Source organism: Thermobia domestica, chromosome 4, assembly GCF_964235325.1.
Source record: "Thermobia domestica chromosome 4, izTheDome1.hap1.1, whole genome shotgun sequence".
In the NCBI taxonomy this organism is placed as follows: Eukaryota; Metazoa; Arthropoda; class Insecta; order Zygentoma; family Lepismatidae; genus Thermobia; species Thermobia domestica.
Window position 1 is genome coordinate 297,211,838 of NC_137457.1, and position 15,230 is coordinate 297,227,067.

Sequence of the window (15,230 nt, forward strand, 5' to 3'; positions counted from 1 at the left end):
TTTTGATATATATGTCGCTAGATGGTAGATATCAGTGTACAAGCAACAGGTTAGGTTATTCAAAATTTCCGCCTTAGATAGTCATGCAGATTCATAAATGCGTAGACCAGTGGTCAATGGCATCATGTACGACTTTCATAGGGAACTTGGCTTTTGCTCGCGTAAGGGCGAAATATCAGGGTGTCACCTCGAACAGGCCTTGGCCTCCAATTTAACCACGGATTGGATTGAGCTCGTGGCTGTTAGCCGGCCATTCTTCCGCTGTGATAAGGTGTGCAACATGTTGGAACACATCTTGATCAACTTTGCCTTATAGGCCAGAACTGAATCGTGTTGATACATCTAGTGCATATTGAGAAGCAGGTTATGACAGGGATTCAACTACCAGTATCAGTATCGGCGCAAATCTGTCTTCAAGATTGGGGGGGGGGGGGGTTAAGACCCTTCCCATAATCTATTTTTTTCTAAAAGCGATGTTCAAAATATTTATGAAGTTGAAAAACAGTATTGTGGAGGATCAGGGGAGCAGAGTTGTCTTCAACATTGGGAGGCGGGCAGATTTGAGGCTTGTTCTGGAGGAGGAAGGGAGATGAGACTCATATCACGGTACATAAATCTGATTTCTAAGGTTCATCTGTTGTATATTATACAGCAAGGGACATCAGTTTCGTCTCACTTTTCTTTGTGGCAGTCGGACACGAATCATCACATTTCTCCCCAAAAAACACATTTCAGATCGGATTATTGGGGGGACAATCCTCCCCAGTTCCAAGATTGGGGGCAAATATTCCCCCTCATCCTCCCGGAATTTGCGTCAGTGGGTGTCAACAATTCTGACAGTAAGCATTTTCACTCGTTTCGCAGAAATGGAACTTATGAGTGCATGATCATCCACCACACCGCTACGACGGAATACTGTGCTTGTTGTCCTCTGAAAGCGACCGCAGCATTAGACACATATTTCTTTATTTCTTTTTGTTTCTGTTTTGATATCGTGTAGTTTTTCCTTGGCGATGTTGAATACACTGGATCATTTTGAACGTTCCAGGAGTTTATAATAGTGAAGATCTTTCTTTTCGTCCATAAACAAGATGTGGTGAGAATCATCTGCAAACTACTGAAGAAGCTATGTACTTTTGTCCCAGGTTCGATTCCTGGTGAGGGCAGTCGGTCGAAAAAGTGTAAAAAGCTTTTTCAGGTCAGCCATCCTGGATGAGGGTTTCCTCATTCACACCAGGCAAATGTCGGGGTGGTACTTAACATATAGGTCCCAGGCCACTTCCTTCCTTCCCATATTCTTTCTTTCTTCCATTTCTTCGGATAGTGTGATCGCCGACGGACGTCATCTCTCAAACGTGACGGACTAATTTGGCCATAGATGCCGAAAACCCAGAAATCTAATTCCTAAATCCTATGTGCTCTTATGACCCTGTTCCGCGATAAGTTCAGAATTAGGAAGTTTCTTTTGTTGTGACCTTGTACGTCCCAATTCTTAGATCCTCGCACATTTGTTTGGTTGAATTGGAGCTTTGCTTCCTTTCCAGCACCAAGGCTATATGAGAGGTGAACCTACAGTTTAAGATGGAGTCCGAATAACCGTTAACACGTTCAAATTTTAAGACTCCCACCAGGGATCGAACTTTGGACCCCGTGCATCACTTTACGCAGTATTCAGGACATGCTCCGTGGATAGAATCGCCACGAAACTGCTTCCACACCAGATCTTGTTGCAGTCAGGTGCACACATTTCTATGTAAAATATTCCTTTCTCGACAATGGTACATAATTTATATGTTTTTTTCTCTTTTTTTTTCTTTTTCTTTTAGGGCATGTTTGATAAATGCTGTTGAAGCCTCTGTGAATAGAAGTATTGAATTAGGAAAGAAATGAAGATACAGGAAAAATCATGGATTTTGGTCAGATAACAGTAGAAGAATTTAATAACCGCTGTGAAAATGATCTCACAAGTATTAGATTTAAAATTTGTTGTAAGACAATAATAATGAACACCAGTCGTTTGAATTGTTTTTTGAAATCAAAATGAATGGAGTAAATTTAGGTGTTTGACCAAAATTGAATTAGAATAAGGGGCGTTGTAACACCATCAAACTTCTGGAGGTGATTCGTTATAAAATAAAAACATGCAAATACTTTTTTTTTCCTCGAAGTTCGAAAATTCAGTTTCTGAAGTTCACCAGCATTGCGTTTTCATTATCATGCAATATTATTTTCATTATTATGCAATATAGTTTTCATTATTATGCAATAAGGTCTTCAGTTGTGAAAGTTAATGTAAAATTTAATGAACACACTAAGGGCATGGGAAAATTAATCGATAATTATGAAAAAGGTACTGTTTTCAAAGAAACTGGTAATTAATAAATAAAAAATAAAAATTGAGAAAAAATATCAATAAAAATTATGTACGTATCAAACATATTTTTCGTGTATTTGTTAGTTCTACGAGGAACACATTTTTTTAGTTTATATATATAATGTAGTAATAATCGTTAGTATATATCATATCCAAGTTCATGAGTCTTTAACCCAGACTTCAAGGCAAGGCCAAAAGAGCCAGCATTAATCTAGCTCTGTAATGGAACCGTCCGGGAAGTTTTTGAAATTAGCCTCAGAAGAGTTCTTGCAGAATATCTATTTCACATGGTTTGGGGAGAAAGAAAAGATTAATTTTTTTTCATCGTTATGATTTTTTTCTAACGATTATCAATCAAACATTAAGTTCTGCAAAACTTAATTAATTAAATTAAAAATTAACAAACATTTTAACTGGTTAGCTCGATCATTAGTTTTTTTTTTAACGGATTAGTAGTGATCCTAAAACTAGTACAAGTTTTATCGAAGTACCCATGCTTGTAATATGTACGGATCTTCACAGCGTATTTTAGATGTTAAGATTACTTGGGTAATCGTTCGTTCACTCATTCCAGCACTTACTTAAGTTGGTCTTCAAAAATCACGTGTACGACACGGTTCGCAAAAATTGATATTTAGTTGGAATCTATACTAAATCTTGTAATAAGTTTCCGAATAACTTGAGCTAGGTACAATGTGTTCAATTTAAAAACAGTACGTAAAATATATTTGAGTTTGTTTTTGTTCAGTTGGAAAGCAATAAACTTTTTCTATAACAATGGGCATAACGGAACAACAACAGAAACAAGACTCAAGTATATCCTACGTACCTCTTTTAAATTGAACGTACTGTACAATAGTTTTCACATTCCAGAAACTAATTTTGAGGCTTTTTTTTTATTTATTTGTTTTTTTTGAGCTGTTTATTACAACGTATTTTCATTTATTTGGTATAAGGAATTACCTCCCGAAGCAGTCATACTCGGGGAACATAATTTTTCATAGGAAATTGTAAATCAAAGATGAGAGTGATAAATTGGGGGGAAGGTAAATTTTAGGGGGAAGAATGGTAAATTTGGGGGGTTGTGCCCAAGTCCTTGGAGGAATGGGATTCCGAGGCGAGGCAGTTGTATTTTCCTGTCCCTTGAATGTGTGTTTCCTGATGGGATAAGATTTCTAGCGGAGGAAGTTGTATGTATTGCTGTTTTATTGTGTTCGACATTGACAAGGTTATTAGAGCAACGACCTCTGTTCGGGAGCAAAAGACTTTAGCTCAACAGTTTTTATGTATTATAAACCATTCTCAAAAACTATTTTAAAAAATAGCATCCGTAACTATTTTCTAGTTAACGTTAACATAAATCTGTTAAAAAAGAGGATTAGTATTTTAATTTTAAAATGTTTCACATAAGTTTTGTTTTATATTGGTAAAAAAAGGGAAATGAAGTAAGATAGGAGAAAAAAAGCAAATCTTTATTTTGAAACTTATTTTACTTTTTTTTATAGCATATACAATATATCTTTCTACTGTATGACTAAAATCATCCATTCAGTTTTTTTTTTTTTTTTTTTTTTTTTTTTTTTTTTTTTAAGTATAAAATTTAACGATAATATGGTTCAGAACACTCCATTTCTATATCGCTATGGACAAAAGTGATTGGATAACAATGGAAATGAAACAACAGTATTAATTTAGTAATTGTGCTGCTATTACAGCAGTCATCAATTCTTTTTGGTAAACGCCTCTTCCTGAACTGAAGCGAATGGCCCGTTCACATTTTGTGAAAGACGGCGAATGGTAATGCAGTAACCAATTTGACCAAATTAGTCTCAGTGAGATTGAAGTTTGGATCCTGAGGAGGTCATTGCAGATGATTCTCTGCGCGCCACGTTTGGATATTCCCGGAAACATGATTAGAAAACTTCGCCATAGTTGTAGAACTGCTGTGTAATACAGCCTGGAAATCAATGTAACATCTGCTGAGTATGACGTTCTATGCTTCAGGATGGGAGCGGTAAGCTCCGGTAGCTCATAGTTTGAGTAGCCCATATAGGCAACACAGTACCCACTGCTACTATTGGTCCGAAATCTAATTTCTGTTGTCTATTCCCCATTATAGGCGATCTACTTCCATTCTGTTATTTGAGTCTTTAAGGCGGCTGGTTTTTCCATGATACTAAAGCAGGGCTCATAGCGAGTCACTTTTTTTTTTTTAACTAAAAGTTACTTTTTTTCAAGTTGTCACTAAAAGTTTTTTTTTTTTTTTTAATTTGTCACTAAAAGTTACTTTCTTTTGGGAGATAAAGTGACTTTTTCGTGTGATTTATGTTTTGCATTAACAGTTTTCTAAGAAAAATATAAAAATAAATGGAAAAAGACAGAAACTTGTTGCTCATTACTCTTCTGAAAGCTTCAGTACTTGCTGCCACATGTGAAACAATCAACTTTATTCTCTCTTCAGGTTTTATTCTTTCTAAAGCGCAGTGGATGGTTGGTGGATGCTTAAGCTCTCAGGGAGTGGTTGAGAACCCTACTGTGTCTATTCTTCTATCATAATAGTCTTTTAGTTTTCTCTCGTAATAGGTAACGCTCCGCTCAACGTTGTGTGTTTGTGTGGTTCATCACGTTCGTCTTGTGTTATGCTTCGTGTATGTTTCTCGTAAGAGTAGGTGATGAATTTGAATATTTCATGGCTTTGAGAACTCTCAATGCTAAGTTAAATATAATGTTTGGGATGAAGAAATTCAGAAATAAGCTAAAACTGGTTCCACTTACTCAGAAGCTTCTTACATCTGCTAAGTCTGCTTACCGTAACTACAAAGCATACTTAGAAAACCTAAGAAAGGAGGAAGCTCAAAAAGAAGAAGAAAAGATTAAACAAAACAACAAATAGAGAGATGATGGAGAAATTGACAGAAAAAAGGGGCATGATGAGGTCACTTTTTCGTGTGCTTTTGGTCACCTTCTGGTCACTTTTTTGTGTGCTTTTGGTCACTTTTCAGCTATTTACAAGAGACCAGACCACTATGAGCCCTGCTAAAGTAATTCTCCCTCATCGAAACACATACGTGGTACATTGGTATTTCAGACTCCTTCAGAATTATCTTTTTCTGCAATATCTTGTCGTCTTCCGGTTCCAATTATAAAGATGACAGTCGATTTATGGACTGTAGGACAGCTGTAATATCTCTTACGTACGGACAACTTACTTTCTTAAATATATTAAAATCAGGTGATTTGGATTCAATTATTGTCATATTTCGATCACTTGTCCATCATAAATACGGTGTTTGGTGGTGGTCAATCACTTCTGTATACCAGTGTAGATCTAACCAATGAGAATTGTATTTGTGTTGAACCAATCCAATCATATCAGTAACTTGTGTTAGCTGTCTGTTACAATGTAGCACACAGTTGCTATACTATTCGTAATATCCACGTTTTATATTAATCCCTCAATTGACTTTTTCTTTTCCGTCTTCTAATGTCTTAACTTTCTGGTCCAGAAACCACGTATTTTATTCCATCTGTCACTGTTTAATAGCCTAAAGATGAAAATAATTTAGAAAAACTGTCATAAAGTATGAAATAAATGAAAGTTTTATTAACTTTTAATTGCGTATTCTTCACGGTAAACACTAAGGAATTAAACTTGGATAAAGGGTGTGTTTACAACAGTGGATTAAGTTTGTAATTTTAACTCATGTCTAATAAACCCAAGTTCTTCAACAAGACTGTGGATCATGTCTACAGATTGTACAGAAGTAATAATAGTCAAATGTATTAGTAAATTTTGGGTCTGGAACAAATAGTGTTATTACATATTAGGCGATATGCAGCACAATTACCGAAGTATTAGTTTGTCCTATGCTTAATATTATACAATAAATTTGGTGATTTGTCCAGAATTTTATGCATCATTGAAATATGGGAATTGGCAACAGTGAATACAATAAACATAAAATACCTTGAACATTCGAGGTGTGGCGGTTATCATATATTTGCAGTGTTTTCTCACAAATCAAACTATAAATTGTAGGTACTCAGTAAAAGATGGAATTAAAGAGGACGTACAATATTTGCATATAATAGAAAGAAATGTAGAGGCCTTATTAAACGCTTGCAGGGACATGGGTTTAAAAAGTAAATGCAAAGAAAACGAAATACAAAGGAATTCACCGGGATCATGATACTGCAAATTATGGATGCGTCAAAATATTAAATAATATTTTCGACAAAGTGAATACATTCATGTATATCTGAAATCAGTATTAACAGACCAAAATCATATCCACGAAGAAATTAAATGTCGACTGAAAGCAGTCAATTCGTGTTATTATTCAGTTCAAATCTTTTGTCGTCGCGAATTCTGTGGAGAAATTTGAAGCTTAAAATATATATAAAACGATAATTATGCCTGTTGGCTGTATGGTTGCGAAACATGGTCGCTTACTTTAAGGGAAGAACGCATACTGAATGTATTTGAGAATAAAATCCTTGAGACGTGTATTCCAACCCAAGAGGAACGAAAATGGTCATTGGCGGAAACGTAATAACAATGAACTGCATAATTTATATCGTTTACCAAACATTGTTAGGGTCATCAAGTTTAGAAGGTTCAGGTGGACAGGTCATGTAGGCCAGAATGGAAGAAAGTAGGAACGCTTTCAAAGTTTTGACTGGAAAAAGTCCTTTAGGAAGACTTAGGCGCAGATGGGAGGACAATATTATGGCGGATCTCACAGAAATAAGAATATAAAGTAGAAACTGGATCCAGTTTTCAATGGAGACCTTTTGTGAAGGGCCTCTGGGTTCCATACGCCATAGATTTAGTTGGCTCTATAGAATGTAAATGTAACTCTGAAGGTGGGTCAGAAAAATAGATCTGAAATATGTTGTCTAATGAAGGATACGCACTTACAAGGTGACAAAGTTTTAATTTATTTCATAGTGGTATAGATTGCGTAAAATGAAACCGTTACATTGGCTATAAAATATTTGTTACGGGTTTCAGCAATAATATGGCAATGCCAAAGTATAAAAAAAAAAAATAGGTAAAGCGTTACATAATAATATTTTTTTATGTAATACCATATTGATACTAGTTTCGGACGTGATATTCAAACTCCACAAAATAAATCAAATTATCAACAAGAGTGTAGTACTCTTTGTTATCAGTTTGTTATACTAAGATACTGTATGCATTTATTTGAACCATGACAAAACATGTAATTAAGTATTTTAAATTTATATTGATCTGTAATTGGAGAGGGTCTAATTAGACAGTAAGTTGATTTACTGTAAAATAGAGAATATGTTTAATGCAGATTTGGACATCAATACGGAAATAAGAAAAAAATATAATCTCCTAGTAATGGGCATTTTGTTTTAGCTAGTTCCCAGTTCGTCACGAGCTAATACGTTGCAAAGACCATATTTAATTCGTCAACGAGGGAATAACATAAATCGCTACCATGGAAAATATTACAATATCGATATATATGGACTGCAAATTCAGAGTCGAGGTAGGAGCTTCCACAGGCAGAAATTTTTCTCCATGAAAGAATCTGCGTGTGTATCTAGTTCGGGAACTGAAAAGCATTGAGCTAGTCGTACGTGAGCGAACTACAAAGTTTTCTTCCATTTAGTTCAACAAGTTGAGCAGTTGCCATATAATCATTGGCTAAACACACAGCATTCCACACTAGTGAGCATATACTAGAAATATATTAATTCCCTTATGATGTTCAAATAAATTCAAAACAAAAGAATTGGTAATATAAATCGAAATATAAGAAACTTACATAGTTACTCTGAATATCAAACTTATCCTTTTTGGCCTTGTGGTGGACAAACACCGTGTACGCTGGTTTTCTCTGAGTTCTCCCATTTCCTCCTACTTTCGTAATTGCATCATATCATCCATTTCATCATCACCGTCTCTCTTAACCTCACTGCGTAATCGTGGGACATCAAAGTAAAAACAAATCTTGATTAGCTACTGAGACGTACGATCGTCGTTATCAGAATATACAAGTTGTCTAAGGTCTTCATTCGTTTTTTTTAAAGTGTTATACCTTGAAAACGACAGATCACATTTGAAACACATACAGTTCGAAAAAGAGAGTATTTTTAGTTACAAAATGTAAGATAATTGTACTCAGATTAAGTTTTCAGTTCAATGTGGCCTTCGGCAGAATACCACATATCAAGTCTATAATTGAATTCTTTCTATATACCTTGAAACTAATAGAAGTTGGCGAGTTGAGTGATGATCGTCGGGAGATGTCACTAGTATGCGTTACTCCTTGATATTAGTGATACCTCCTGTCATCCAAACGAAACTTGGAATACTTTCTCTTTCGAAGTATAGGTTTCGAATACGATTAGCAGTTTTCAAATATGACACTTTGCAATTGGATGTTAGGCAGAGTACTTCAGAGACGCAGTCTGTAGAACAAGATAGAAAATGCGAGAGAGACGGAAAATGACAGACTGTTCGTCTATTCCGTCATTTGAAACTCTTAACCAATGTTCAATTTATAGACAGTAGTTGCGAGAGAGACGGAAAATGACAGACTGTTTGTCTATTCCGTCATTTGAAACTCTCAATCAATGTTCAATTTATAGACAGTAGTGATTAGGATTCGTTTTACTCTTCTCATCTGGTTGTTTTTGTATTGAATTTCCAAAATACTACCTCAACTTAGCTGTCTTTGCCGAAAATAAGCCAAGCAGTTCGTTTTTGTCATTTATAAATTAGACAATGTTTCTAATTATTATACATATTAACAGATACTTGAAACGAATTGTGAATCAATTCTTTGTCTGACTGACCCTCTTAAACGGTTAACAAAAACTGCCAACTGTAATTCATTATATATAAATTATTTTTATATATAAAATATCTTTGAAGCATTTCTCGTTGAGCATAAAACATGGACACGTTATATTAACATCTGACAAAAATATTTGTTAGTCTCATAAATTCTATGTTCAGTTTTAGAAATATGTGACATATTGTGTAATCAAAATGTTATACTTAAGGTTAAATGGTTATATAAGTTTTTCTTATGCACATGGCACTATTTTGAATTATTGTGTATTATTTCACGTTGCTGGTAATATGGATTATTTATTTTTGTGTTGCATTTTGTAAATTGGAATGTTTTGTGTTGTACCAAATTGGAAACTTTAAAATAAATAAAGTTTGTGTATATTGTAAGTGTATTTTCCAGTTTTATAAATGAAAATATGACATGCAACAGATTATACGTTTTATACAACCCATAGAGTTCACAGAGAGAGAGAGAGAAAAAAAAAGTAATTCGTACAACAGAGTAAATTATTTCATTCTGCACTGAGGATGATGGAAAAGAGTTACTGAAACTACTACTACCCAGAATATCTGAGAATGTCATTGTAAACATCAGAAAACTATACTTACGTCATAATGTCCTCTCCGCCACCTTCAAAATAGTCCCCTCCAGCAAGTATGCAACGATCCCAGCGTTGTTTCCACTTTTGGGAGCACTCCTGGAAGTCCGCAGGGTGAAGGGTGTTCAGGATCCGTTGCGATTCCGTTTGGATGTCTTCAATGGGGTCAAAACATCGCCCTTTCAACCCGAGTTTTCATCTTCGGGAACTGGTAGAAGTCTCACGGAGAGTAGGGATAGTGGGGGATCATTACCATTTTCTTTTGGCCAGGAATTCCCTCACAACGAGCGAGGTGTGTGCGGGCGTGTTGTCATGATGCAGCTACCAGTCTTTCGTTTGCCACAGCTCTGGCCATTTGTGCCGAACATCTTTCCTCAGTTTGACTCAGTGCATTCTTACCAAATGCCTCTTTCAGCATGCAGCGGGTTTCAGCTGCAGTTTTCTTCAACTTGACACAGAACTTAATGCAAACCCATTACTCCTTAAAGTCAGCCATTTGACAAATCGCAGAAGCATTTTCAAGACGTCCTGATACGCACAACTACAACTCACAACTGAATGCGCCAAAGGTGATGCAACTTTGTGGTACAGTAACTAATACATGTACCTCGAGACATCTAGCGGCGGAATGCCGTACTTCTAGTTTGTCCGATAAAAAAAAAAAAAAGATCCTCGGATATTTTGCGTAGCACCTCGTATATGTAACTAGTTCATATGCTATGGTTGCTTGGTGTTTTTATTTAATTTATTTATTTTTTTACCTAGGTTTACACTAAAGGTACTTTTATACTAACAGGTTTATGGCGTTAATTAACCATTAGAACAGCACTGAGAGAAGGACTAGGTAATTTTTTTTTACTGAAGAATATGGAAAGATAGGGTCAATGTCCTTACTCGTGAAAATTTATCCTTGATTTCTATGCCAGGAATACGAGGTGTGATCAAAAAATGTGAATAATTTTATTAGAAACAAAGTAATAAGCTTAAATGGAATTTGATTTAATCATCTTCAAAGTACTGTCCTTGGCTAGCTATGCACTTATTCCAACGTTGAATCCATGACTGGAAGCATTTCTGGAAGAGCGTTCAGCTGCTTTGTCGTGGCCGTTTATGGTGTCAATGTGGACAGACGAATATTTTTTCGGCCAAAAACTCGCGAACCAAAAGCAAGGTGTGGCACGGCGTGTTTTCGTGGTGAAGAAGGAAGCCATTTGCCCATTTAATCGGCGGTTAAAATACTCTCCGCGGACCCATACGAGATGTTTATTTCTTTGGAAAGCTCTCGAATGGTTATTCGCCTGTTTGAACAAATCATTTGTGCTACTTTTTGCACGTTTTCATCTGTTTTTGACGCTGAAGGACGTCTCAATGGTTGCTCGTTTTCAACCGACTTCTTGCCGCTTTTGAATCGCTCATACCATTTGTAAACAGTCTTCAATGTCCCCGCTTTTATCGCCATACACTGATTTTCACATTTCGTGAGCTTCTTTGGCACTTTTTTGCAGCTTGAAACAAAAACTTAACGCGTTTGGCGCGACAGACACTCTTAACACATCCTCACTCTTCTGCCTCTGGAAACCAACTAACGTGCCACAACTCGTTCAAACTCGACACTGATTGCACCAAAGGTTTAGGCTAACGGGCTTACTAGTAGAAATAGATACACCATTGATAGATGGCACTGTGCAACGACATTCACCTTACTTTTTGATCACATCTTGTACAGAGTAACTTTCTCTGACAGGACAGTTTATTTCGCTGTCTACTTCCAGTCTGTTGTAACTCATGGAATTTTATATCGTAGCAAAACAATACTTTTGTTGTTGGACTCCTCTGAGAGCTTTGATTGAATAACTGTCACAATCAATAAAATGGAATTACCAGTATGTACGGCACCAAACAATAAAACTTATACAATACCGTATATACTCGAATCTGAGACGCAGTCCCCTTTCTAAACTTCAAAAGTTGTGCCAATTTCTTGTATTCAATTCTAAGACGCATCCTGAATAAGCAACTTAGAATTTGACCATATAAATTAAATCATACGGGTTTATTTGTGCAAACTAAACCTTTAAATATCATCAAAATTAAAAAGAGAACAAAGGTACTATCTTACAAGTGTGACCTCACACGCATGGTGTATGCATTACGGGAAATGAGCGGCGATACACACTTTAGTCAAACCCATTGCCGGAGTGGTTTTGTATGCGATTCCAAGACGCATCCCGCATTTTATACCTGAAGTTTTAGCAGAGAAAGTGCGACTTAGATTCAAGTATATACGGTGTATTTGTGTGGAAAGAAATAATCGCTTTTCGCGTCCCCCGTCTAGAAGTTTAATTCGAATGTTGAAGAATACAGGTTATCTATTGGGGTAAGTTACCAAATGTTAGTAGAGATTCAAGTCTCCTACTTTTACTTTCTAGTAGAAAATATCATATTTTTCAATCTGAAATAAAGATTTTCATGGAGTTCATGCTCCATTTTTGGTTAGAAAGTGGTGATTGGCCTTAAGCTCAGCTTTAAAAGTTATGATCAGTGGCCAGCAGTAAAAATATTTTATTTTAAAGCTTCCCAAACGAAAACAAAAGTTAGGACAAAGCGATCAGCGCGAATGGATACTGCAGTGTATAAAACTCCCTCTGATAACTATTAGCCAGTTGCATGCGTTTTCTGGTGCATGCGTTATCACCATTTGAGAAGTTTTTTTTTTTTTTTTTTTAACTGTTTCAGAAAGAGGAGCCACTAATTTATATACTCGTATTTAATGAAGAAACTTGTACTTTTCAAGAGTTTATTAGGTCCCTTCATAAACGTCATAGAAGTTGGTTCAAAATTATTGAACTTGTTCAGACAAATCTCCAAAGTCATATCAAGAGTAAAATAATACTGAGGATCAAAACAAGGAAAATTCAAAACAAACGGAATGATTTCTTGCATGGTAAAAGATGATTTTTTAAAGGTCACAGAACATGCCTTTTCAAAGCTATCATTGATCACCCTGCCCTGGAAAAAAGTTATGATCAGTGGCCAGCAGTAAAAATATTTTATTTTAAAGCTTCCCAAACGAAAACAAAAGTTAGGACAAAGCGATCAGCGCGAATGGATACTGCAGTGTATAAAACTCCCTCTGATAACTATTAGCCAGTTGCATGCGTTTTCTGGTGCATGCGTTATCACCATTTGAGAAGTTTTTTTTTTTTTTTTTTTTTTTTAACTGTTTCAGAAAGAGGAGCCACTAATTTATATACTCGTATTTAATGAAGAAACTTGTACTTTTCAAGAGTTTATTAGGTCCCTTCATAAACGTCATAGAAGTTGGTTCAAAATTATTGAACTTGTTCAGACAAATCTCCAAAGTCATATCAAGAGTAAAATAATACTGAGGATCAAAACAAGGAAAATTCAAAACAAACGGAATGATTTCTTGCATGGTAAAAGATGATTTTTTAAGGTCACAGAACATGCCTTTTCAAAGCTATCATTGATCACCCTGCCCTGGAAAACAGTTTAACACTTTCAGCCCCATGTGTATCTTTTTGATACACAGTGAGGGTTTACTGATGGACCACGTGTATCAAATAGATACACATGGGCTGACAGTGTTCATAGCAAACTGTAGTCTGGTCCCGGGATGAAATTTACTCAAACAGGGTTGGGGCTGAGAGTGTTAAGTTATCATAACTTACGTGGAACAATGTCTTCTACAACAATTCATTCAGATGAATGAAAAACACTACAAAGTGAGCAAATCCTAGAAATTTTTCCTTCTCAGAAGAACCAATGATGATGAATCTTAAATGAGAATACGGCCCATGTAGCTCCTTACGTGCTCTTAGAAAGCAAAGGAGCGAGAATGGGTATGTTAGGGGGTTGCAATTGTTATAATATGGCCATACTCCGAAATCCCTAAGATTAGAGACATGTTAAGGATATGAAACATGGTATAAACTTATTATTGAAAATAAGTGGGGATATGTATGACAAAACGTTTCTCGAAATTCCATTTTTAAAGAGAAGAGGGACAATTTCTGTTTTCTCTCTCTCTCTCTCTCTCTCTCTCTCAATATATGAATATGGCTTCAAGGTTGTCAGTCTCATCATTAGGGGAAAAGGGGTGGGGGTGAACCATTTCAAGTGAATTTTTGAACACAGCACTTAAGCCTACATGGGTTTTTATCATTTCACTTTGATTGCAATGCGTATTCTAAGGGGGGAAAGGGGTTTAAATTTTTCGCAAAGAATAATAGAAGAGTCAATCCATTATAAGTGATCAAGCATGTGCCGCTCGATCATCTCCAAAAAATCTTAATTTTTTCATGAATGTTTATCCTATATCAGGGTACTTCAAAACAACAATTAATTATTTTTTTTGCAACATCCCATGGCGACACAGGGGTTGGCGCCATTTTGCGTTTTTTTTTTTTTTTTCAATTTTAGGCGTTTACGTTGTTTTGAATATCTCAGCACCTATTCGTCCTAACAAATTGAAAATTGCTGGACTTCTCCAACTCGTACAGAGCTAAAACGTTGATCTCTCAACTTTTTTGTCTAAAACCATTTGAAGGGGGGTGAAATCTGGGTCTGCAGTAGCAATATTTTTGGACATTGAAAACATGTTTGGGAAGATAAAACAACTGACATAGAGGTCTGAATTTGTGTGGTGCATGTAGTCTGGGGTCATAAGTTAATACACAAAAATTTACAGACCTGTAGCTGTTCCCAAAGGCCTGAAAAGAAAATCGTCAAGTTTGGGAATTATGCCAATTTACCATATTTCACTGTCCAATATCTCCAATGGGTCTGGATAGAAAAATCTGAAATTTTGGGAATAGTTAGTCCTTTAGTATACTGTAACACACAACAAAGCGCGTTTTGTGTTTTTGAGCAGTCTAAGTACAAAGTAATGACGTCATACTCTAGGAGGTATTTTGTTCCTAAAATCTACTGCAAATTTGTCAGTGTTTACAGCGAGTAAGTGTTCACTGACTTGAAAATGTAGATCAAAAGAAGGACAGCAGTCTACTGCATGACTTGCCAGTTAAAACAATAATAAACATGGTTGAGTATCATTGATATAGCAAGCAGCAAGAGCAAGGAATACTTACGGACTTTTTTGTCAAGGGTGCATTTTCAGTTTCCTCGCCTTCTGCTGATAGCGGCATTCTTCACCAGTGCTGCTGTGGGTTGATAAGACAGTGTTACAACTAGAGGAAAGAAATGAGCCTGAGAGCCTTGACTGGACTAACCATTCATCCTACTTTATTTTACTTCACAACAAATTTCAAATAGATTTTATGAACAAAACATCTAGAGTATGACCTCATTTTTTAATATCCCTTCTGCTCAAAAACACAAAACGTGCTTTGTTGTGTGCTATAGTATACTAAAGGACTAACTACTCCCAAAATATCAG

At 35.9% G+C, this 15,230-nt stretch overlaps 1 protein-coding gene across 1 annotated transcript in view; it reads left to right on the forward strand.

Moving 5' to 3' along the window:
• P5cr (Pyrroline 5-carboyxlate reductase) overlaps positions 1-9,604 on the forward strand; it is a 31,012-nt gene extending 21,408 nt beyond the window's left edge. The window contains exon 7 of the mRNA XM_081756299.1: positions 1,827-9,604. Coding sequence (XP_081612425.1) covers positions 1,827-1,890 — 64 coding nt within the window. The 3' untranslated portion in view covers positions 1,891-9,604. The remainder of the gene's footprint in view (positions 1-1,826) is intronic.
• Positions 9,605-15,230: the final 5,626 nt, after the last annotated feature.